A 26,194-nucleotide genomic window follows, 5' to 3' on the forward strand; every position below is an offset into this window, starting at 1 on the left:
CTATAATTTTATAATTTTTTTCAGAGCACCCAAAACTTCCTTGTTTCTTAAGCTGTAAATAAAGGGGTTCAGCAGAGGAATCACAACAGTGTAGAACAGTGAATACATTTTATCCCGGGTGTTACCTGGTCCAGACCCATGACTTACATACATGAAGAGGAGAGTGCCATAGAACAAAGACACAGAGAGCAGGTGGGCACTGCAGGTGAAGAAGGCTTTCTCTCTGCCCTTCCTGGACTTCATGTTCAGGACAGCAAATAGGACACGGGCATAAGAGACTACGATAGTCACAGAGGTACTGATTTGTATGGAGGAAGCAAAAATAAAAATCACCAATGCATTAAGGGTTGGATCAGTGCAAGAGATTGTATAGAGCGGCAAGAGTTCACAGTAGAAATGGTCAATTATATTAGACCTACAGAATGTTAATCTGAATAATAGTCCTACATGAACTGCAGGATGTATGAAGCCAATTACATATGACATACTTATTAACACAGTGCAGAGTCTTTTGGACATCACAACTACATAGTGCAGAGGGTTGCATATGGCTACATAGCGGTCATAGGCCATTGCAAACAATAGGAAAACTTCTGTGGTTGCACTGAAACAAAAAAAGTAATACTGGACAGAACACTCACCCAGGGATATCATGTCTTTCTTATTTAAAAATTTCATGAGCATCTTTGGAGTCACAGAGGATGAAGTACAGGCATCAGTAAAAGCTAAATTTCCAAGGAAAAGGTACATGGGAGTGTGAAGATGGGGGTCCTTCCAGATGAGAAAGATTAAGCCAAGGTTGCCCACCATGGTGATGACATAGATGAAGAAAAACACCAGGAAGAGGGGGATTTGCAGCTCTGGACGATCTGTTATTCCTGTGAGGACAAACTCAGTCAGCAGCGTCCTGTTCACCTCCATCACACCCACTCAGGCTGCTCACTGCAAGGAGATGAGACAAAGAAAATATGACCGAGCCTCAAAGAAAACAGGATCATATTGTAGTCCACATCCCTACATGTCAGATGCTCCTTAGTAAACAAGAACAAAGTGTGCTATTTGACATTACAAAACACATCACCATAGAATGAATGGCATCGGTGAAAAATTTTACATTTATGTAAAGAATCAGGTAGATAAAACTTGGAACTGGCTAATTTACAATGACCTCAGAACTAACATCCAAGGTAGGAAATTTCACCAAGCCACATGTACCCATGAGTATAATCAGTCAGGGAAGTGGTGCCAGGAGGGCATTCAAGTGGGACCACATTACGATGTTCTTGTAATAATAAATATGCACGATTCTGGACACAAAGTGCATTGCTAAAATTGGAGCTGTTCCCTTAAAAATATCATGTTTCTGAGTCTAATCATCCAATGAATAGAATAGCCATGGAGTAGGAAGACAAGGCCAGCCCAAGGCATTTCCTACCAGCATGTGCTTTAACTTTTTGAATCTCGGTAGTCCAATAGAATTAACTAACTGTTCCATTCGAGATTATGCAATTTGAATATGCTATTTTTCTCCAGTCATCTGCTTATGTGTTTAAAGTAGTGGACAGGAGACCTTTTTAAAGGGATCTGCATGAAATAAACTTTGGGCAATGAAAACATGTATAAAAAATATTGTACAGAAAGTTGCACAGGGAACTTTTTGCCAGTTGCTCCAGCTAAATACAGAAACTATTCCTTGGAAATTGTTCACCTTCATATTTACTGGGAATATTGAAGGAGACAATTTGCATGGAATTTTACTTGATGCTGAATCAGGGTAGCAGAGAAGCAAGTGTGTTTGTGAAATGTATTGAATGTTCCACTGTCACATCTCAAAAAGCATATGACCTTTGTTTAATATTTTCCAAGCATTTAATATGAAGCAGATGCTGTTTGTGTTGGGGTCTCTTCCTTTCTTCATATTCCCAGGATTCGCAGTTAATCCAATAACCAGGTGAGGAAGCCAGCATAGATGCTGTAAAAAGCCAAACAGTCCTGTGTCTCCAAGAACCACAAATACATTTTGACTATGGCAATTCCAAAGTGAAAGTCAGAGAGGGAAATTTTATTTATTAATAATCAAAGTATAACAATTGACCATATATAGCTGGGAGTCAGCAGGGATTCACAGAAAGGAAACAAAATACTCCATTTAGCTTTTTAGGACTGTTGCATGACACATTTGTTAGAAAATTTTCTTAAAAGATGTTTCCACTTTATTATTTCTATTCAGAGTCACACATTATGGTAATCTTTCACTAATAAAGTGGTTGAATTACTAAAGATGAATATGAAATATTTTTCTCACCAATTCCTATGAGAATAGCTGTAGGCATGGATGCCACAAAGCTTTTTTCTCCAGGAAGATATTCAGGCTTCAGCAGCAAGAGTGTAAGTGATGACTCTTCTCATGTCAATTTTCTTTAACAAAAGCCGATTGTAGGAGATATTTATTTCTTATCATCTTCAATCCTACTTTTAAATTCAATGCAAAAACTCCCTCAGTGCTATTAAAAAAAAAAACTCCCTATAGAATAAAGCCAATCTTCTGGGCATTGTTTATTATCCAGCTAGTTATTACTAACAAACCTGTTGTAACTGGTCTTACATAGGCTTGCTGGCTTTCTAAAACCCAAACATTAAAGGTCAGTTAAAAATAAACATGCTGACTCCACTGACATCCTTTAGATATTTTAGATGCATTTGACTTAACCATACTTATCAATCTCCAATGAAAAGTCATATTATGTTTAGGTGAAACCTCTTTTGTTTTTAACTTTAAATTTTATTTTCTAATTAATATTTTATTTTTTTAAATTAGTTTCATTTTACATACCAACCTCAGTCCCCCCTCCCCTCCTCCTGCCCCAGTCCCCCCTCCCCTCCTCCTGCCCCAGTCCCCCCTCCCCTCCTCCTGTCCCCAGTCCCCCCTCCCCTCCTCCTGCCCCAGTCGCCCCTCCCCTCCTCCTGCCCCAGTCCCCCCTCCCCTCCTCCTGCCCCAGTCCCCCCTCCCCTCCTCCTCTCCCAGTCCCCCCTCCCCTCCTCCCCCTCCCCTCCTCCTGCCCCAGTCCCCCCTCCCCCTCCTCCTGTCCCCAGTCCCCCTCCCCTCCTCCTCTCCCAGTCCCCCCTCCCCCTCCCTCCCCCTCCCCCTCCTCCTGCCCCAGTCGCCCCTCCCCCTCCTCCTGTCCCCAGTCCCCCCTCCCCCTCCTCCTGCCCCAGTCCCCCCTCCCCTCCTCCTGCCCCAGTCCCCCCTCCCCTCCTCCTGTCCCAGTTCCCTCACTCTTCACCCAATCCACTCCTCAGAGAAGGCAAAACCTTCCTTGGGGAATCCAAAGTCTGGCATACCGAGGTGAGGAAGGACCAGTCCCTTCCCCAAGGGACCAAGGCTGAACAAGGTATCCCAGCATAGGAAATGGGCTCCAAAATGCCAGATCATACCCCTGGGTTGCTGGTGCCACACCCCTCAACAGATAAGTTCACTAACTGTCACATTTAGAGGGTCAAGTTCAGTCCCATGCAAGTTCCCCAGCTGCCAGTAAGTTAATTTGGTATATTTTCCATATCATCCATGGTTTTCCAAATAACAGAATTTCCATCTTTTGAATAGTATTCTTTTTGTATGCTCACCTCATTTACTTTGTCAATCCACCCAGTAATGGGCATGTAGGATACTTTACTACATCAGGCATTGTAAAGGATATTGGAGTGGACATGGCAGACATCTCAGAGTACTAATATACATCTACTTGTTACATTTTGAGTACGTTTGGGGCACACAGACTTGAAGATTTTGCCTCTAAAATGTTGATCAAATAGATATTCTTAATATTAATTACCTCACTTGCAAAGTAACATTACTAATGTGTAGCTACAATGTATCCAGAGAGTCAAATGGGAGAACGAAATGAAAGCTCTTGTCATTAGTGACAGATGACAAAGACACATGTAATGGTGACTTTAATTATATGGGCAACTGTTTTATTTATCCATAAATAATGATGTCTATTTCCTTTGTGACACTCCTCTTTGGGGATTCAGAAAATAAGATGTATAGTGTTGAATGAAAATTTAATTTAACTCTATATATAAAACAACTTCTACACCATCTTTAAGTTGACATGGAGAAAAATCACTCATATAGATGGAGTAAATGAAAGGAAAATACCAGCAGGGATGGTCCATTTTTTAAGGATATTACTTCCATTTTTTAATGATAATTATAACATTTCACATCAGAATGCCTCAGACTGTAACATTATGCTACAGATATTTCTTTCCTTACAACAATACAACTTTGAGATCTGAGCAAGTAAACCCTATGCCATCCACAGTGTTTACAAATTACCATCTAAAGATAGAATTTGAGTCTTTTCTTTTTCAAGAATTGGGTTTTGTTTTTAATAAATAGTGCATTATTTACAATCTGGTTGCTGTAACAGAATATACTAAACCATCAGCTTAAGAGGGGAAGGATAGTTCTGGGTCCATAGCTCCATGGATACAGTCCCTCGTGGCAGGAAGGTCAAAGCAGCAGGAGTTTGAAGCAGCTGGCACATTGCACCCACTGTCAGGAAATAAAGCAATAATAGAGTATATGGACAGGCTAGAAAGCCTCAAAAGCCTTTTCCCAGTGACCAGTTCCTTCCAGCAAAGTCTGAACATCCTAAAAATTCCTTGACCTTTCCAAATAACACCAGCTGGGAACAAGGATTCAAACTCATGACCCTTTCCCATCAAACCAAAGCATTCTAACCCTGGTCCCCATTTGCTCATGGTCTCCACTTGATACAAAAAGCATTCAGTATAACTTTTAAAACTCCATTGTCATGATCAGTCCTAGCACTGGTCAAACGTCCAAAAATCTCAAGGCAAATTCTTAACTAATGATGGACACGGGGCAACTTCCTAATTGCGACCCTGCCCCAGTGAAATTTTAAAGGTTTCTACTTCTATCAATTAGTGCAGTAGGTAATCATTCCCATTCTGCTGAGAAAAGGAACATAGAGGAAACATTGGACCAAAAGTAAGGCCAATATACAGCAGGACGAACACCAAATGCCCCTCCATGTATCCCCCAAACTTGAAAAGGAATCATCTCCGTGGCGAGGATTTGGAGGCCTAATCTCCACAGCCATGCTGCATGTGGCACACACGACCTTTGTGCTGCACCAACTCAATTCCATGAGTGCAGCTTCTCTCAGCACATGTCCCAAGGTTCTGGCATCTCCCGCTTCCTGGGGCTCCAATGCTTTGGCTTTAGAGCATCACAGAGAGTGCTCTCAGGGCGTCCTTGCATGGATTCAAAACCTTCCACACTTTGTCTGGACAAAGATTCTTGTCATGACTCTGCCTCAATGTTGTAACCTTCACTCTTTCGAAAGTGGTACTACAGGGATGATGCTGACAAATTCTGCCGCCAGCATGAAATGTATTCTGTATGCTTGCACCACAATTCTATTAGCATTAATGTTTCCAAGGAAACACTCTGCTAGGCAGTTGCTTTCCAGGATCAAGAAACTATTCCTTCACTGTGAACTTAAGCTCTCTGGAATCATTCATATTTTTATTTTTCACAAGTTGGAGTCTTTGATGGGTGAGGTTTATCTCCCCCTCAACGCAAGTTTCTTGGTCTCCCAGTACAGAAGACCAGGATTTCCTTCAATGGAACTAAGTCCTTTATCAATTACAGATGCTACATGAATACTCCTTGTTGAAAAGTTCAATCTTATTTACACACTTTCCTTACCATAGTCCTATTTTTGCATCTCTCTTTACTGGCTATTACTCTATCCCTCCTCCCAACTACCCATCTCTAATTATAAATCTAATTAAGAGCAGTGATAATTAACCACAACACAACGTAAACGCTGTCCTTACTTGATTTTTTTTTTTTTTTTTTTTTTTTGCTATGAAACATATTAGGCCTGTAATTTTCAATTCAGTCTCTGTCCAGTGTTTTCAGGTACCACAAGATTCTTTGCCACAGCACCTGAGAGACCTCAAGGTCACCCTTACTCACTTTTGTAACATCATGAGGCAGGCTTAAAGTCCAGTATCTTTTCCCTTCCTCCTGACATTCCAAACTCTCATTAGAATGGCTTTTTAGTTCTGCTTATGACAGTCAAGGCTTTCTCTGGCCTAAAGTTTCAAAGTATTCCATATTCCTGCTGCAAAGGAATCCCAAATGCCAAAGAATCACAAGGTCAGGAAAATCACAGCAATAACACTACCTGGTGCCAATCTTCTGTCTCAGCTACTTTATGCAAAAAGTAAAGCATGGATTGTGGTTTGCTGTTGCTGGAGAACACAGTCGGGTGGCAGAGTTTAAAGAAGCAGACACATTGTATCCACACTCAGGAGATTCTCAATGTAAGACACATTGTATCCACACTCAGGAGATTCTCAATGTAAGACACATTGTATCCACACTCAATAAGCAGAGCAAAAATAAGAAGTGGGGTAGGGCAGGTTGATACTCACAACCTGCTTGTGTGTGATGACCCACCTCCCATAACCTTCCCAAACACTGACACCAAATGGGAAGTAAATATCCAACATGAGGCCCTTTCACACTCAATGTAATAGTTTTGCCATTTGTGTAGAGTATAGTCATGTGTTCACTCTACATTCTAGTTTTTGCAGCTGATACTGTTGACTCCTTTTCCTCTTTCTCATATTGTTCCAAAGAAATTATAAACAAGAACATTCCTCACTGATGCTGTTGACTTCATGTGGTTCAACACAATAAGCACAGTGCACTGGCTTAATCCTACTGATATTCATTTGGAAATCTTGGCTAGAAGATGCATCCAGATGCCTGATGCAGAGCCAAAGAAATATGAGAAAACAAAAGATAGGCACAGGTAGCAAAGAGACAGATAATTTACAAGAATTTAAAGTTGTCTTCTTCTGCTCCATGAGAAAAAAAAAATGGTCATGTACATTTTTAATATGTTAACTTTGAGAACTTTAAAAGAATGTAATATGAATATTTATCTCTTCTAGATTATTCATAAATCTCAAGAAACACCCCAATTAAGTGTTTGAGTGTTATTCTTTGTCACGCATTGTATAAATATTATTCAACTATGTAATGGTAATAGAATTACAGCTATTTAAACAAGTTGAATGCACATTTCTCAAGAATTGCTTAAAAGGGGAAAATAGGTTTTAAAGACATCATTTACACAGCCTATGTTTGCTTTTAAGCTTGAAAATAAACTTGAAGGAATTTAATATAGATACTAAATACCAAATTTTGTCAAACTAAGGAAAAAAATTAATGAAATAACTTTCACAGTGAATATGACTTTCAAATCAACAAATAACAGGGTTTGACTTTTAAGTCCTTCTTATATATTTTACAATCATATTATTAAGATGGCCATTCAAAGGTTAAATGTTCATTTTTTCATGTCACTATACATTAAATTTCAATCATGTACAAAACAAGGATCAAAGTTTATTTTACATTGCAAAAGAGAATAAGTAGTAAAACAGACTTTGAATTTTATTGATTAACATTTTACAACGTTTTTCAGAGCACCCAAAACTTCCTTGTTTCTTAAACTGTAAATAAAGGGGTTTAGAAGAGGAATCACAACAGTGTAGAACAGTGAATACATTTTATCCTGGGTGTTACCTGGTCCAGACCCATGACTTACATACATGAAGAGGAGAGTGCCATAGAACAAAGACACAGAGAGCAGGTGGGCACTGCAGGTGAAGAAGGCTTTCTCTCTGCCCTTCCTGGACTTCATGTTCAGGACAGCAAATAGGACACGGGCATAAGAGACTATGATAGTCACAGAGGTACTGATTTGTATGGAGGAAGCACAAATAAAGATGATCAATGTATTAAGAGATGGATCTGTACAAGAAATTGTATAGAGTGGCAAGATTTCACAGTAGAAATGGTCAATTATATTGGACTTGCAGAAAGTTAATCTGAATAATAACCCTACATTAAGTCCACAGTTTACAAAACCAATTACATATGACATACTTATTAACACAGTGCAGAGTCTTTTGGACATCACAACTACATAGTGCAGAGGGTTGCATATGGCTACATAGCGGTCATAGGCCATCGCTACCAGGAGGAAAATTTCAGTCGTTGCACTAATGCAAAAAAAGTAATATTGGGCAAAACACTCACCCACAGTTATAATGTCATTCTTACTTAAAAATGTCATAAGCATTTTTGGGGTCACTGTGGTTGAAATACAGGCATCAGTAAAAGCTAAATTTCCAAGGAAAAGGTACATGGGAGTGTGAAGATGGGGGTCCTTCCATATGAGAAAGATTAAGCCAAGGTTGCCCACCATGGTGGTGACATAGATGAAGAAAAACACCAGGAAGAGGGGGACTTGCAGCTCTGGACGATCTGTTATTCCTGTGAGAACAAACTCAGTCAGCAGCGTCCTGTTCACTTCCATCACACCCGCTCAGGCTGCTCGCTGCAAGGAGATGAGACAAAGAAAGTATGACCGAGCCTCCAGGAAAATAGGATCATATTCTCCTTAATAAACAAGAACAAAGTGTACTGTTTCTGCTTCTGGAGACCTCCAGAAATAGGAACCACTTTCTGAACAATTTTGATGTATACATTTTATAACATGCAATTACACAAAAAAGTAATTGAGGAGGCCATAAGCATTGATTTACATGACATTCTGCACATTGGCCTAAATAACTATAAATTATGTAAAATTTTTTATATATTTATAGTATGTGTAAATTTATTTATAACATAACTTTTATGTAAAAATTTAGAATGATGAAAATTCAAAATATACTTTATAATAAAATATTTTAAAAGCAAGCTCAAGTTGAAAATTTTCTCAGTGTGAAGTGTTGCTTTACATAAGGACATTTTTATTCTTGTTTGCAATGGATTTTGAACATGCTCACACTCCCCAGGTTTCTCTCCCTTCTCTGATGTTTCCCTTTGCATTCTCAAATGGCATCATCCTGCTTTCATTTCATATATATATTTCAAGTGTTCTTATATGGGATGAAAATGGACTATGCTTTTGATGTTAGCTATAGTTGTGTCTATCATTCTAAGACATAAACAGATCAAGTAATAAGATGGTAATTTATAACACTTTTGCCCCTTCTATCCTTTCTAGGTATGCTACTTCATATATATGTGTGTGTACATATATATATGTAAATATATATATATGAAAAACCACATATTTTCACAAATTTTTAAAATGAACTGTCATGTTTTCAGCAAAATAAGTTTAAACAAGCTTTTATCCATGCCCTCATGAGAAAAAAAACTACAGAGATAAATATTAGAATTTTTAGATTGCAACAAAGATCCAGTTTCTCATATGTTAATCCATGATGTTAAAATCACTTTCTTTTTAACATTTAAAACAGTTATACATACAAGTGTACATAACTTGTTTAAATGATAATGGTAGATTGAAGAAACTTGTTTAAATGATAATGGTAGATTGAAGAAATGAAATTTAAACATGCCTCTGTAGAAAATTTTCCTGTAAATTTAGAGTGTCTTTTAATATTTTAGTTGCCCATGGTATTAAAGAGATTTTAACCACGTCACTGGTTTTCCTGAGTCTTTAATTTCCTTGAGAGAGATTGTAAAATTAAAGGTTCTGTTTAACACATCACCATAGAACCTATGGCCAGTGTCCCCAGTATATATTTTCATTCAGCTCAAATGATAAACACTGTAATGTGTGTGTGTGTGTGTGTGTGTGTGTGTGTGTGTGTGTACATATATGAGGAATTACATAGGTAAAACATGAAGCTATCTAATTTATAATTTATAATGACCATAGAAATAACTTGCAATAAAATATCACCAAGCCACATGTACCCATGAGTGTAATCAGTCAGGGAAGTGGAACCAGATCCTAGAATACACCAGGGGCAGTTTTCAAGTTTGGACCCCATTATCCTGCTTCTGTAATGATAAACATGCACAATTCTGGACATAAGGTGGTTTCTGTATTTGCATCACTGTATTGTTCATCAAAAATTGAAGCTGATCACATAGAAATATCAGGTTTCAGAGACTAATCATCAAATGAATAGAATAGCCATGAAGTATGAGACAAGGCCAGCCCAATGCATTTCCTGCCAACATGGACTTTCACATTGTTTAGTTTTAGTAGCCATATAGAATTAGCTAACAGCTCCACTAAATAATCTGTGGAACTGTTTCTTCCAAAGCATCTGCCTTATTTTTTAAAGGAGTGAAAAAGAGTGTCTTTTTAAAGGAATAGGCAAAAAATAATCTTCAGGCAGTGAAAATGTGAAGTTGAACTAAAACATTCTCCAGAAATTTGCACTTGAGACCTTTTGTCCTGGTTTTTCCTATTACATAGATAAACTATTCCATGGAATTCATTCACCTCAATTTTGCTGTTCATTGGAAGAGAATTTTTGCTTAGAGATTTATTGGATATTGAAACACAAAAGCCAAGAATCAGGTAATGTTTGTCAAACGTGTTAAATATCCCAGAGTCAAATATCAAAAAGCATATGAGCTTTGTTGTATACTTTCCAAGCATTTATCATGGAACTGATGCTGTTGCAGTGGGGGACTCTTCCTTTCTCCATATTCCCAGGATCGCCAAGGTGATGAAGCAGGGATAAATGGCATAAGAGCCACACACAGTCCTGTGACTCCAGGAGCCACAAATACATCTTGGTGATGGCAATTTCCAAAGTAAAAGTCAGAAAGAGTAATTTTACTTAATAAGAATCAAAAAATAAAAGTCTACCAAGTGAACTCTTACAATGCCACATGACTGAGCACAAATCTTTGGTGTAAAAACACATAGCTGTGAGTCAAAAGGGACTCAGAGAAAGCAAACAAAAATAATAAAATACTTCATCTAGCTTTGCAGGACTGATGTATGAGACATTTGTTTAAGAAAAGGTCCCCTAAAACATGTTACCAATTTATTATTTTCCCACAAGTATTCACACATAATGAAAAAAATTGGTAATGAAGTATTTGAACTCTTAAAAATGGCAATAAAATAATTTTTCCTTACCAAAATTCTGTGAAAACAGCTGCAGGCATGGATCCATGAAACTTAAATCTCCATGAAGATATTCAAGCTTCAGGACCAAGAGTGTCAGTCACAACTGTCCTTCTCAGGTCAATTTTTTTTAAACAAAAGCCCACTGTAGGGGATATTTATTTCTTATCATCTTCAGCACTATTTGTAAATTCAGTGCTAAAACTCCCTTAATGCTACCAAAAACTCCCTATAGAATAAAGCCAATCTGCTGGGCATTGTTTATTATACAGCTAATTATTACTAACAAACCTATTATAGCTGGTCTTCCATAGGCTTGCTGGCTTTCTAAAACCCAAACATTAAACAAAAACATATCAACATATAAACAATAATATTTACTCTACTGACATTCTTTGGATATTTTAGACACATTTGACTTACCATCTTTATCAATCTTTAATTGATAATCATATTATAATGTTTAGGAAAACATTTTATTAAGATACACATTATATAGTAATACTCATCTTTATGAAAATTATCAAGCATTCTCATAGAATTTTCATATTAAACCACCATTTACTATTTCAGATTCATCATTGGTGAAATAAATACTTTCACATCTTCCACTGAGAAATTTTATTGAACCATATGATATTTCCAATGTGAATGCATTGCCCACATTTTTAAAAATCAACAAATTTATTGTTGTTAATGTAATCAAATATCAGAAATATGTTTAAGGCAATGAAAATACATAGGACATAAAAAGAACAAATTGCTTAATGACACTGGTTACTGGTGAATACTGTTAGCATTTTCATGATTGCACCTCCCTCCTACCCATTCATATCTTTCCATTTGTGTATAATATTAGTAAATTTTGTGAAAAGCTATGTGAATGCGCATAGATTTTCATAACAAATTAAGTGACATATTTTCTAATCTTTTAACTGAAAAATTCGTGGGCTTAGTCTTCTCCATTATTCCCACACCTGAGGCTCAGGGATCATTACAGAAGAAAAGGCAGATATTTCCTAAGAGCAAAAAGATCAGGGAGTTTGCTGTAGGGATGTGTCTCCTAGTAATAACAGAAGCAACATCCATATATTCTCACCAACATTGTTAAGGATGTTCTCTCACACTTTTGCAATGATTCTCTAGGCATATTGTGTCCATTTACATTACATATCCAGAAGCAAAACATTGCTTTTTATTCAAGCTAAAAATAAGAGGCATATTTATATGTGTGCACATGATAATATAGCTACATCTGTATGAACATAGCACAAAATATTCCTGACTCACATGTATTCAGAAAAGCTATTATACTTTATAAAGAGGTGTAAGTCACCTTAAACTTTATCAGGAACTGGAAAAATTATGATTCCATCCAATTATTGGTACAAATTAATATTTAGATATATTCACTCAGTTCTTCATGATAACCCATTTTCACTCTGTTGTGAAGATGACCCCCAAATATCCCCTTATTCCACAGAAGCTCTCCAGGTTCTGATAATAACATATTTACTCTTCTGTATGTCTCGCTATATTAGATTCGGAATTTTAATGAAAATATGTCTTTCTGGGTTGGGTAAGTTCATTTGGTATGTCTTCCATATCATGCATTGTTTTTCAAATAAAAGAATTTCCATCTTTTAATAGTATGCTTTTTTTATGCTCACATCATTTACTTTGTCAAACCACCCTTTAGTGGATATGTGGGATACTTTACATTTGGGCATTGTAAAGGATGCTGGAGTGGGCATGAGAGTTCAGATATCAACTCAGATCACTGATATAGTCAGGCTTCTTGGTTTTATTGGAGAAAGTTCCTTCCTGTTTGGAACATGCAGGGTTGAAGATTTTCCATGTAAGACATTGACCAAATAATTATTCTTCATCTTAATTTCCTCACTTGGGAAGCAAAGTTACTAATGAGAACTTGCAAAGTTTTCCAAAGAGTCAAGTGGGAGACTGAAAGGGAAGTTCTTGTCATTGGTGATAGATAATAGAGACACATGTAATTGTGACATGAAATGTATTGGTGGTTGTTTTACTTATTCATAAATGGAGCTGCCAATCTCTATCACAAGAGAATAGAGTTTGAGTAGGGCAAAAAGAAAATGTATGCTGTTCACTGGAAATTTAATGTAACAATGCAACATTTTGTTGTTGTTTTGATTTTGTTTTCTTTTTGGTTTGCTTTGGTTTTGTTTGTTTGTTTGTTTGTTTGTTTTTGGGTTTTTTTACAGGGTCTCTCTATGTAGCTTCGGAGCCTGTCCTGGAACTAGCTCTGTAGACCAGGCTGGACTCAAACTCACATATCCACCTGCCTCTGCCTCCCTAGTGCTGGGATTAAAGGCATGAGCCAACAACGCCTGGCCATGAAGCAACTTTTGCATATAGTTCATTCCATATTTAAGTGGACATGGAGTAAATAAAGGGAAAATACCAGCAGGAGTAGTCCATTTTAAATAGATCACCTCCATTTTTAATGATAATTATAACATTTTACAGCTGAATGCATCAGACAGCAACATTAAGCCACAGACATTTCCCTCCTAACTACAATACTATTTTGAGGTCTTGCCAGGCAAACACTATGTCGTCTTCTCTGGTGTTCACAACTTTCATTATACAAGATTGCATTTGTGTCTTTTCTTCTTCAAGAATCTGTTTTTTCAGCTGTAGATTCCTTCCAGACTAATGTGGTTTGATCAAGCCAGACCACCTGAAACAGAGTACCAGGTGATCCTACATTCAAAACACCTGGACAAAGCAGCCTTACAGACTACAGCCAGGATTTCTACATCTTCTTCGAATCCCCCATGACAGCACCCCTTACCAGCAGGAAGTATTTTGGAAAGAACAAAGTGCTCTCAGAGCCTTCTTATGTGAATTCTGAGCCAGCCACACTGTCTGAACAAAGATGCTTGCCGTGACTCCCTCGCAGTCTTGCAACTTTCATCACAGTGGTGACACTGGCAAATTCTAATGCTGGCATTACATGCAGTCATTGCCCCTTGCATCACAGTTGTTTCAGCTTCTTAGTTTTAAGGAAACACTCTGCTAGACAGCTGCTTCACGGGATCGATACAGTATTTCTTTATTGTGAGCTGAGGTTCTCTGATTTCAAATATAATTGTAGTTTTACAAGTTGGAATCTTTTGATGGGTGGGCTCTTACTCCCCTCAAGGTACCTTTTTACTGTCCCAGTTTGATGGAACTAATTCCTTTATCAATTGCAGATGCCACATAGTCTGTCTCATTTTATTGAAAACTTCATTCTTACGCATGCATTCCTTACCATAGTCACACTTTTATATCTTTTACTCACCTCTCTCTCTCTCTCTCTCTCTCTCTCTCTCTCTCTCACATCTCTTAATGAGAATAGTGATAAATGGCCACAACACAACATGAATGCCCTCCTAAGTTAAAATTTCTACTATAGAACATATTATAGGAGTACTTTCAATTCATTCTCTATACAGAGTACCACAAGATTCTTTGCCACAGTATACCAGAGAGACTTCTAGGTCATCCTTATCACCTCTGTAACATCATGAGGTAGGCTTAAAAGTCCAGTAGCATTCTCTACCTCCTGATATGCCAAACTCCCATTAGAATGGCCCATTAAGCTCTGCTTGTAGCAGTCAAGGGCTTCTCTGGCCTAAAGTTTCAAACTATCTTTTATTCCTGTTGCAAAGGAATCCTAAAAGACTAAGAACCACAAGGTCAAGACAATCACAGCAATAATACTACCTGGTGTCAATCTTCTATCTCAGATACTTTATGCAAAAGGTAAAGCATGGACTAGGGTTTGCAGTTGGAGAATACAGTCCCTGTGGCAGAGCTTAAAGCAGCAGGTACATTGTAATCCACCCTCAAGAGATTCTCAACGTAAGACACATTGTATCCATACTCAGGAGATTCTCAGTGTAAGACACATTGTATCCACACTCAAGAAGCAGAGCAAAAATAAGAAGGATGGGGCTATTTGGACTCACAGCCTGCTTGGGATAACCCACCTCTTCAAGCAGGACTGCACCTCCTAAAAATTCCATAACCTCCCCAAACAGTGACACCAAATGGGAGATAACTATCCAACGTGAGAGCCTACGGGACCATTTCACATTCAACATTAGTTTCATACCTCTTCCCTTCAAAACTTTGTGTGAGTAGAATAGTCATGTTTTCATTTACTCTACATTCTGGTTTTGGCATCTTAGACTGTGAAACTTGTTTCCCTCTTTCCCATATTATTTCAACATCCAAAGAAATTATAAACAGTCATGGCAATAATATTCCTGAATGATGCTGTTGACTTCATGTGGTTTAAGACATGAAATGAAGCACAGTGTACCTCTTAGTGGCTGATATTCACTTAGAGATCTTGCACCTAGATGTCTGATTCCAATCCACAGAAATATGTGAAAACAAAAGATAGGTGCAGGTAGCAGAAAGAGATGTTTTGCAACAATTAAAATTTCCTTATTAAGCTCCATAAAAAAATGCTCATTTCCGTTTGTAATACTTTGTCATTGAGAAATTCAGCAAATGTGACATAGATATTTATCTCTTTCAGATTACACTTACGTCTCAAGAAATACCCTCCTTGAATTGCTTGGATGGTATACCTTGTCACCTGTTACATAAATATAATTTACCTATGCACTGGTAATATAATTAGAGATTATTTAAACAATTTAAAAGTACTTCCTCCAAGAATTATTTCAAAGGGAGAAATAGGTTTTAAACAAATCATTTCACATACTAAGATTCTTTTTGATAAAAAAAATAAATTCAAATATACTTAATATCTTATCATACATGCCATCCTAGAGCCTTCATCTGGTAGCTGATGGAAGCAGAAGCAGACACTCACAGCTGAACACTGAGCTGAACTCCTGGAATCCAGGTGTAGACAGGGAAGAGTGATGAGCAAAGGGGTCAAGACCAGGCAGGAGAAACCCACAGAATCAGCTGACCTGAACAAGGGGGAGATCATGGACCCCAGTATGCTAGCTGGGAAACCAGCATAGGACCAACCGAGACCTCATGAATGTGGGTGTTAGTTAGGAGGCCTGGGCAGTGTATAGGATCTCTGGTAGTGGATCAGTATTTATGCCTAGTGTAGGAATGGACTTTGGGAGCCCATTCCACATGTGTCAGTGTAGACACATGAGGGAGGGCCTAGGCCCTGCTCAAAATGATATGACAGACTTTGAAGACTCCCCATGGATGGTCTCACCCTCCCTGGGGAGCAGAAAGGGGATGGGATGGGGGTTGGTGTTGGGGGGACAGGGGAGGGTAAGAGGGTGAGGGAACTGGGATTAACATGTAAAACCAGCTTGTTTCAAATTTAAATTTAAAAAATATCAAAAAAGCCAAAGTTTGTCGATCTAATAAAGAAATTAATAAAATAACTTTCACACTGACTATAGATTTCAAAACAACAAGCAACAGGGATTAGCTCTTAAAGTCCTCATTAACTATTTTATAACCATGTTACTAAGACAGTCATTCACAGTCTAAATTTTTATTGTTTTAATTAGCAGTACATAAAATTTCAATTGTGTGCAAAACACAGGATTAAATATTATGATGCATTGCAAAAGACAGGAGAAGGTATTAGAGCAGATTATGAAAGTCTCTGGAAATGATTATAATTTTATGACTTTTTTCAGAGCACCCAAAACTTCCTTGTTTCTTAAACTGTAAATAAAGGGGTTCAGCAGAGGAATCACAACAGTGTAGAACAGTGAATACATTTTATCCTGGGTGTTACCTGGTCCAGACCCATGACTTACATACATGAAGAGGAGAGTGCCATAGAACAAAGACACAGAGAGCAGGTGGGCACTGCAGGTGAAGAAGGCTTTCTCTCTGCCCTTCTTAGACTTCATGTTCAGGACAGCAAATAGGACACGGGCATAAGAGACTACAATAGTCACAGAGGTACTGATTTGTATGGAGGAAGCACAAATAAAGACAATCAATGCATTAAGAGTTGGATCAGTGCAAGCAATTGTATAGAGTGGCAAGATTTCACAGTAGAAATGGTCAATTATATTGGACTTGCAGAACGTTAATCTAAATAATAACCCTACATTAAGTCCAGAGTTTACAAAACCAATTACATTTGACATACTTATTAACACAGTGCAGAGTCTTTTGGACATCACAACTACATAGTGCAGAGGGTTGCATATGGCTACATAGCGGTCATAGGCCATCGCCACCAGGAGGAAAATTTCGGTAGTTACACTATAACAAAAAAAATAAAATTGGGAGAAACACTCACCCAGGGTTATAATGTCATTTTTATTTAAAAATGTCATAAGCATCTTTGGGGTCACTGTGGATGAAATGCAGGCATCAGCAAAGGCTAAATTTCTAAGGAAAAGGTACATGGGAGTGTGAAGATGGGGGTCCTTCCAGATGAGAAAGATTAAACCAAGGTTGCCCACCATGGTGGTGACATAGATGAAGAAAAACACCAGGAAGAGGGGGACTTGCAGCTCTGGACGATCTGTTATTCCTGTGAGAACAAACTCAGTCAGCAGCGTCCTGTTCACTTCCATCACAACTGCTCAGGCAGCTCGCTACAGAGAGGGAAGGGGCACAAAATCTGAATAAAACTGGCTGACAGTGGCATCATATTCTAGTACCATGGACCTGTGCTGCTTTTGTTCCTTAATCGAAAAATATAAAGGTGTAATGTTTCGTCGTTTAATGGTGTAGTGGGAACACAAAGAATTTTCTAACTTTTGATATTATAAAATCCTAACATGCAATTATCTGAAAACTAAATGAGTAAGTCATCGAAACCAATTTTTGATTTGGCCTTGTGCTTGTGAGTCTCAGTTACTACCAATGATACACATACATGTGACAGATAGGTTGTATACAGACAATTTACATTGACAAAGTGCATAGTACATTTTATACTAAAATACTTTAAAAGACCAGTTGAATGTGATAAGTCCCTTTTTCAATCCCCTGTGAACTCTTTTGATATATTTTAATGAGACTATATTCACTATACAATGTAATGTTTTACCAAATGGCATTTTACTTGAAGTGTAAAATGTCCTTTGAACATTCTCTTTTCTCAAGAGGCTCTTCCATTTTTCTTCCCCCTTCTTCTAGTCCTGTTTCCCTCCCAAAATATACCATTTCCACTTAAATTCCATACGTAACTTTCAAATATTTTATCTAAGACCAAAAGTTACTATATCCTTCTTGTTACAATAGTGTTTCATCCAAAGACTTTATGAAGTAACAAGATAGTGATAAAAATCTTGCCTATATTGTTTTCTCTTGCTTCCTATTGTGTTATCTGATATACATTCATAAAAAAAACAACTACAGGCTTAATAAGACTGTTGTAGTTTTTCTCAATGCAATATAAGAATGAGAGTACCAAAAAAAAAGAAAGAAAAGTACAAAAAAATTATAGATACATGGTTAGGTTTTTCAAAATCTGAATTCAACTTAAATGCCAAGTTATAATTTTGCATGGAAAATTAACTGAGGGAAAATGAAAAAAATTATCTTAATGATTATAGATTTAATAATCAGGAAGGGCTCTTCCAAAACCATAAACTACTTATGTCATTAAATTTGATTGTTTTGGATAGCTTCACTGGGAAAAAAAAATAAGCTTTTGTTCTGGATTCTTGTAGCTGCTACATTTTTTTTAGAAAGTAATTTAAAACAATCAAAGTGTATTAACTTGACCTGTCTGGATGACAGGGGTCTAAAGTCAGCATCAGTGGTTGGCACTCAAGACTGTGAGCCCCCTGCCCTCCCTTTAGTGACCCAGGGAAAACCCCTCTCTTTACCCTCTTGACCTCTAGTGGTTTTTGGCATTCTTTGTCCTTTACTCCAACCCTTGCTTCAGCTTTCCTGGAATCTCCTCCTCTGTATGTTTCTTTTTATGAATTTTATTAATATTTTGATATTATAATTTAATCCTCACATTTTTCCTTCCCTTTCTTCCCTCTAAACCCTTTAATATGCCCCTCTCCAGTCTTTTTCAGATTCATGGCCTCTTTTTTCAATAACTGTTAGAGCATGCATATAAGTGTACAAATATATAAATATATTTCTAAATGTAACCTGCTCAGTCTGGATGTTACTTGTGTGTACTTTTCCGGACTGGCCATTTGGCACTAGACAACTGAGTGTTGGGCTCTCCCAAGGGGAGAACCATCTCTGCCACGCCCAGCTTTCCTCAGTTGCCTATAGATCTTTGTGCAGGGGTGAGGCCATGTGGACTTTCCTCTGTTCCTATTTTTTAAAGAGATAAGAAGAAAGATTATAAACTTGACTGGATAGGGAGATAGAGAGGGTCTGGGATAAGTTGAGGAAAGGGAAAAATGTAATCAAACTATACTATATGAAAATTTTAGATAAAAACGAAAATAAAATTCTGATAAAACCAATGCAACCGATATGGCAAACTCTTCCTTACATCTTACATGGAATACTACATAAACCGAGAACCACTTGAGGATGCAGGTCAGACGGCCTAAAAACTCACATACTCCTATGATCCTGTGAAAGGTGTTCCTGATACGAGAAGTAAAACATATAAAGGATGCTTTACTTGATAAAATATTCAACAGATCAATTATATAACACTCTTAATTATATAACTCTCTTAATAAAGGACATGTACCCCGAGTTTAAAAATCTGTCTCACTTCCATCATATTTACTACTATGCACAAGTTCGTAAAGCTTGTTTTGAGAGCTCAGGAAATGTGTTGGCTTTTCTAAGATATATTCCCCAAATTTTCCATGAGTCTGTGATTCTTTTTTGTTATTAATGAGAACCATAGGATAGAGGTTGTCTGCACAGACTCTTACAACTTTACATGATTGATTTCAAATCTTGAGACTATAAACACATAGTTATGAAAGCATAGAAATTCAGAGAAAGTGCACAAAATACTTCACTTAGATTTTTTAGGGATGTTTTATGTCCCATTTGTGAGATAAATCCCCTAAAAAGATATTTTCAGATAAATTGACACATATGTCATTTTATTCTTATATAAATTATAAGAAACTATTGGTATAAAAATGATTAAGTGTTTAAAATTAGAGTAAGTTATTATTTTTTCACCCAATACCAATGGAAATGTGTAGGTATAGATGCCACAAGACTATATCCTCATGAAGATACTTACACTGCAGAAACAAGGGTCTCGGTAACAACTGTCCTTCTAACGTCAGTTTTCTCTAAGAATAGCAGTTTAGAGAGGATGGCATTCATGTCTTGCAATCTTCAACTCCACTCACTTCAATATAAAAACTCAATGCTATCAGGAACTCCCCAAAGGATAAAGCCAATTTGTTGGGCATTGTTCATTAATCAGCAAATCAAAATTAACAGATGAGTGTATCTGGTCTTACATAAGCTTGTGTTATTTCAAACTATCAAGGTAGAGGCCAATTAAAGTAAAATGAAATGTTTATTCCATGGAGATTCCTCAAGTGATGTAACTAGTTTTCCACCAAAACCTGAATCTGAGCAACAAACACAAATACATCATAGAAAAATATTTATATGACTACCCATATGCTATTTATATATGAATGTAGTGAGATATTTACTTTGTCCTCACCTGTGGCACAGACCATGCCAATTTGGGGTGGGGACAGGTGCGGATGTTACCGGAGGGAACTAAGTCTGAGGAAGAGACTCCGGGAGCTCTCTTGCTTGCAGCACGGGGACAAGAGAACATCCAGAGTCATCCTTGGGACCAGGAACCTGCTGGTGTTCATCTGTCTATGTTGTAAGGTATTTCTCCCTGAATAAACATCTATTCAGCCTAGTTGTTTCTCCTGATGCTTATTAAACCTCATTATGTGAATATGTGTATTAATTTTCTTTATAACAATTATCAAATTTCCCCATACTATTTACTACTTTAAACAAATGTTCTGAGAACTCAGCATCTAGCAATAGGTTCGTAGATTATTTCACACTTTCTGTTATTGAGAATAATTTTTATTCAACCATATGACATACATAAGTAATCATTTCTTATATACAAAACCAACAAATTTAGTGTGGTTCGCTCAAAAAAAGGATATCTGAAAAATATTAAAGAAAATAAAAATGTGTAAAATCACAAAAGAAATCATTTTGACTTCCCTGACCACTAGTGAATACAGGTAATATTTTCATGCATACAACTCCTACCTTCTACCCATTCACCTGTTTCTATTTGTATATACATTATTATTATCATTATATACTGTTAAAAACAAAATGCAATACAACACCCAAAAAGAATCACAAACCCAAAAAGGGAAAAAGGGGAGTAGTGAAGACGTTTGTTCCCGGAACTCACAAAGTGGCTCACAAGCACATGTACCTCCAGTTCTAGGGGATCTAAAACCCTCTTCTCATGTCCAAGGGCTCCTAGATGTATGAGATTCATATACATATGCATGCACCCAGGAAAATTTACATACATGTAAAATAATATTTTAATCTAAGAATGAATTTTAAAGTCTTATGGATGCACACTACTTAGTATACTATTTTAAAAATTACTATTTGTGAAAGGAGTTTGAATGTAGATAGCATCCATGGGAGACAATATTGCTCTCGTAAGACATGAGTTACTGAACAAATGTTTCTGTGTTGGCCATGGTCTACTTTTTTATTCATTATGGATCAGAAACCTGAACAAACCGTTCTTCATTACCCTTGTAAGTTAGACAGTATATTCTTCTGAAGAAGTACATACTTTGATCACAGAAAATAGATAAATCACTCTTGGACTGACAGGGAAACTCCCCCCCCCCCACTGGCTAGCTTTTCTCATGCTGGAATGTGCAGCATGAATAAGAAAAACCCAGAGATATATATTGGGGTTCAAACTAAATATCAGAGATGCAAAGCAGCCAGTCACCAGAGTTCTTCTCTGTCAGTGTTCAGACCAGAGGAGTGATCCATCAAATCACAAATTGCATCTCCAAATCTCAAACTGCTGTTAAGACTGCACTGAGCTCCTCACATTCTTTCTAGTTCTGGTGTTAAAGGCATGAGAACTATATCTCTATTAGACTGATTCACTCTCATGTAGCCCAAGGTGACCTTGAATGCACAGAGATCCACCTGCCTCTGTCTCCTGAGTCCTGGGCTTAAAGGTGTGTGCCACCACTGTCTGGCCTCTATGACTGTGACTAGCTTTGCGCTCTGATATCCACACAAGCATTATTAAATCATAAAGAGTATTCCACCACAGTAATGTACTCTGAATGATTCTGGGAGAGAAAGCAATTAATTATCTTAACTGGCTATGAACCATTTAAACTATGACACCTACCTCAGAGCAAAAACCTGCCCGCAGGTGCAATAATGGCATAGATTTGTGAGAGTAAACAACTCTTTTTCTCATTGATTTTAGAGCTATTTCATAAAACCTCCTATCTGGCACTTTAAATATTATGAGAGTATGAATTCTACTCTCTCTTTCCTACATCTTGAAACTCCTCCCTACTACTTCCTGAATCCTTCTTGTCTCCTAGTCCCGCCTATCTTGCTTTCCTATTGGCCAACAGTGCTTTATTCATTAACCAATAAGAGAAACATATTTACAGAATGACATCTCCCATCACTGGAGAGACTGCTTTTGGTAAAAAGTATATGGTGTCAAACTGCCTTGAAAATTATCCTGAGTGCTGCTCTCATGCTTGGTGATAAAAGCTTCAGTTCACAGTTGGTTACACTTAACAACTGACTGTTAAGATCTCAGCCTTAAATACAATATCTAAATCAACCCCCCAGGCATGGGAAGCATTTCAGAAATAGGGACCAAAAGAATATAAGAGCTGACGAGTGGGAGGAGTGATATAAACAGCAGTCTTCTGGACATGGCATGGCTATAGTGTACATGAATACACAATGTGGCTCCCCACACAAAACCTACGTGGCACTGGGTGCGTCAATAACTCCATCATAATGGACACATGTATCATGTGACCTCATCCTCAGATGATCTATAGGCATTTAAAGGTTGCAGGGGGAAATATAATTGTATTTTCCAGTGGTGTAGTCATGCATATGTTGTCGTAATTCAAATAAACTCTGGTTTGTTCATAAGCCTAACCGTCACAAAAAGGCATGAACATAGGGCATCAATTTGGGAAGAAGAAGGTATCTGGTGAGAGATGAAAAGAATAGGAGAAAATAATGAGAGGGAATGAGGGAATTCTTTAAAAAGAAATATATATATATATATATTACATTTGTGGAATTACAAAAGAAAAATAAACTAAAAGAAAAGAAATGCTAATATGACATAGAGAAAGTGAAAACATCATGATCATTTTGAGAGACTTGAAACTTAGGCAACAACCAGCAAAGCTAGTACACAGGTCTCTAAAATATCTCAAATAGAAATATGATGAGACCCAGTTATACCATCCCCTGTGCAAATGCCCAAGTAACTCTACATGCTCTGATACAGATACCAGAACACCATTTATCACTACTGTTCTGTATACAATAGCTAGGGATGTAATCAACCAAGACTGCTAGCATATGTGGGATTACACACACACACACACTTCAGTTCAATTCAACTGTAAACAAAATGAATCATAGACATTCCAGGAAAATGGGTCGAGCTGAAATATTATTGTAAGTGATGTAACTCAGGCACATAGACCAACTCTTCGTGTTACTCCTCATTGATGATCTTAGTTTTGAAATGTTTTCTTTGTGTGATTAAGCTTGATGGGTATATTTACAGGCCAGAAAGCAGGAGAGGAGTCGCAGGGTGTGGGGATGTGGGCGAAGTCTTGGTGGAGACAGTAAAGCATGAACAACATGAAGGTAGGAGTCACCAGGAGTGGGAAGGTACAAACGGGGATAGGAAAGTGAGGATAGGGAGAAAGTGATGTTTGTGGAAAAGTAAACCAAAACTATGAGTGCATGAAAAAGCTATACAGAAACCTGATGCTGTGAAGGAATGAGGTAAAAAGGGCATACCCAAAGGGAAAAGGATGGAGATAAAAGGGAGGCAAGGGGTGAATGCCATGTATATAGATATTTGTCACAAAACAATAAAGTTAAAAAGACTTGTAGAAAATTACAATATAAGAAAAACAATGTTCATGAAAAGACAAGGTCACCACTGCCAAATGAAGAAAAGTGTAAATCCTATTGTCTGATGATGAATATTTAAAGAGGAATACTTAGGTTACTGCTAATATTATTGGACAGTGCGATGTGTGTGTATATAGTTAATTTTTTAATAGATTTTATTTTAGGTAAAAACAATCTTACTTTACAGATCAATCCCAGTTCCCTCTCCCTCCCATCTTCCCATTCCCCCTACAGACCCCCCATCCCATCCTCCATCCACTCCCCAGGGAGGATGAGGCCTTCCATAAGGGATCCTTAAAATTTGTCAAGTCATTTGGGTCAGGGCCTAGGCCCTGCCCCGTGTCTCTAGGTTAAGGGAGTATCCCTCCATGGGAAATGTGCTTCCAAAGTCCTTTCATGCACTAGGGATACATCCTGGTTCCACTGCCAGATGTCCCATAGACTGCCCAGTTCTCCTAGCTGACACCTGTGTTCAGGGGGCCTGGTTTGGTGCCATGTTGGTTTCCCAGCTATATTTTATACAAATTATGTAATCACATTTCAGGAAATCTGAGACAAACAATTAAGGGGATTTGAAATAACAGGTTTTAGTTGAGTAAATAAGGACAACTACTTTGAGAGCTAGCTAACAATATTAACAATATAGATAGTTATAATCAAAGAAGTTGGAATGGAGATACACTGACTTGTTGGTCAATTCTGACAACAGAATTCATTGCTGTTTTAAGAAAAATATCTTTATTGGGGTCAAGATAACTCTGATAACTCTCCATTAGTTAACTATGGAGGCTTCAGAAAATCGAAAGCAATAGAAGTTGTTGCATCATCTCTTAAGGGGCTACCAGAACTACATGGTAATACTCTATTATACAAAACACTGCATGCTTGACCCAGAACAGGGAGATGACAGCCTGGAGCCAAGTGAAAAGCTCTCTTCCTGCAGAGTAAACATAACCCTCAAGCCTGTCAGTCAACTCCTACCCACTGATTCAATACCAGCATGCCTGTTAGGGGCCAATCAACGGCTTGCTGATTGGAGCTTATCACTACTTCAATGTGTACCTGGTACTGTAAACATGACCAAAAGCTCCTGGCTAGGGAGGTCATAAGCCTTGTGAGGTAGAATTTACTACTTATTATTGTGATAAATGGACAACCAAACAAATGTATTATTATCCATGCACTAGTACAGGTTTCAGCCTTGGTCAGAGAAGCTTCTTAATGTGGAGGACAATGAGTAATGCAAACACTCCAAACAGAGCTTTTGATTGTGAGACGATGTAGAAAAAAATGGAGGGGGAAAGGCAGAGGAGTAGAAATGGTGTAAGTACTGTACTCATGTATGAAATTTTCCAAAAACATAGTTTTTAAAAATACTGACCAAAGTGCTGAAAATAAGTAATGCTAGAGTCCTCAGTCCTGAATGGGACAACAATAACACCTGCTCCAAAGCCCGGGGAACATGACGGAAGGATGGAAAGGAGGAATGTAAAAGCCAGAGGAAGGGGGGCAGTTCTGTGAAACACTACCTTCAGTATTCAAGACGGCCATTGCTAGTATGGCCTTATAGCAGTGGAGGATGCCTGCATAAACAAAGGCACGAAGGTAGGAAGAGAATCAGCAGGTGTGGGAAGGAGGAGAGGGGACAGTGGGTGATACCTATGATCATGAGTAATTCATACACGTATAAAACAAAAATACTCAATAAATGAAATGAAAAATATAAATAGAATGCACATGTTATACAAACACATGTATTAGGAAAAGAATTTATTAAACATGAAGAATAGAATTTGTGAGCAATACATGTTCCTCTTTGAGTGTAAATTAAAAAACAACTCATGCTCTATCTTTCCTTAAAGAGTTCGCTATTTTTATAATAATTAAATAAGGCAGGCATTTTAGTCTACATTTTAGTGCTTTCCTTAACATTATATAAAAAATCCCCAATGTGTGCAAAGGACAGAGCCAAATATTAAGACGAATTATAACAGAAAGAATCTGGTAATAGAAAACACCTTGAATTTTTCAGAAAATAGTCA

At 37.6% G+C, this 26,194-nt stretch overlaps 3 protein-coding genes across 3 annotated transcripts; all 3 read right to left on the bottom strand.

Moving 5' to 3' along the window:
- Positions 1-924, bottom strand: LOC127227360 (olfactory receptor 5AC1-like). The gene has a single exon (XM_051191659.1). The coding sequence runs from the start codon at positions 919-921 to the stop codon at positions 1-3; it is 921 nt and encodes a 306-aa protein (XP_051047616.1). The 5' UTR covers positions 922-924.
- Positions 925-7,514: 6,590 nt separating this feature from the next.
- LOC127227361 (olfactory receptor 5AC1) lies at positions 7,515-8,435 on the bottom strand. The gene has a single exon (XM_051191660.1). The coding sequence runs from the start codon at positions 8,433-8,435 to the stop codon at positions 7,515-7,517; it is 921 nt and encodes a 306-aa protein (XP_051047617.1).
- An 8,243-nt stretch (positions 8,436-16,678) lies between these two features.
- Positions 16,679-17,599, bottom strand: LOC127227362 (olfactory receptor 5AC1-like). The gene has a single exon (XM_051191661.1). It carries the CDS (start codon positions 17,597-17,599, stop codon positions 16,679-16,681), a length of 921 nt encoding a protein of 306 aa, XP_051047618.1.
- Between the last annotated feature and the right edge of the window lie 8,595 nt (positions 17,600-26,194).

This window comes from Phodopus roborovskii, unplaced genomic scaffold (assembly GCF_943737965.1).
Source record: "Phodopus roborovskii unplaced genomic scaffold, PHOROB, whole genome shotgun sequence".
NCBI classification, from domain to species: Eukaryota; Metazoa; Chordata; class Mammalia; order Rodentia; family Cricetidae; genus Phodopus; species Phodopus roborovskii.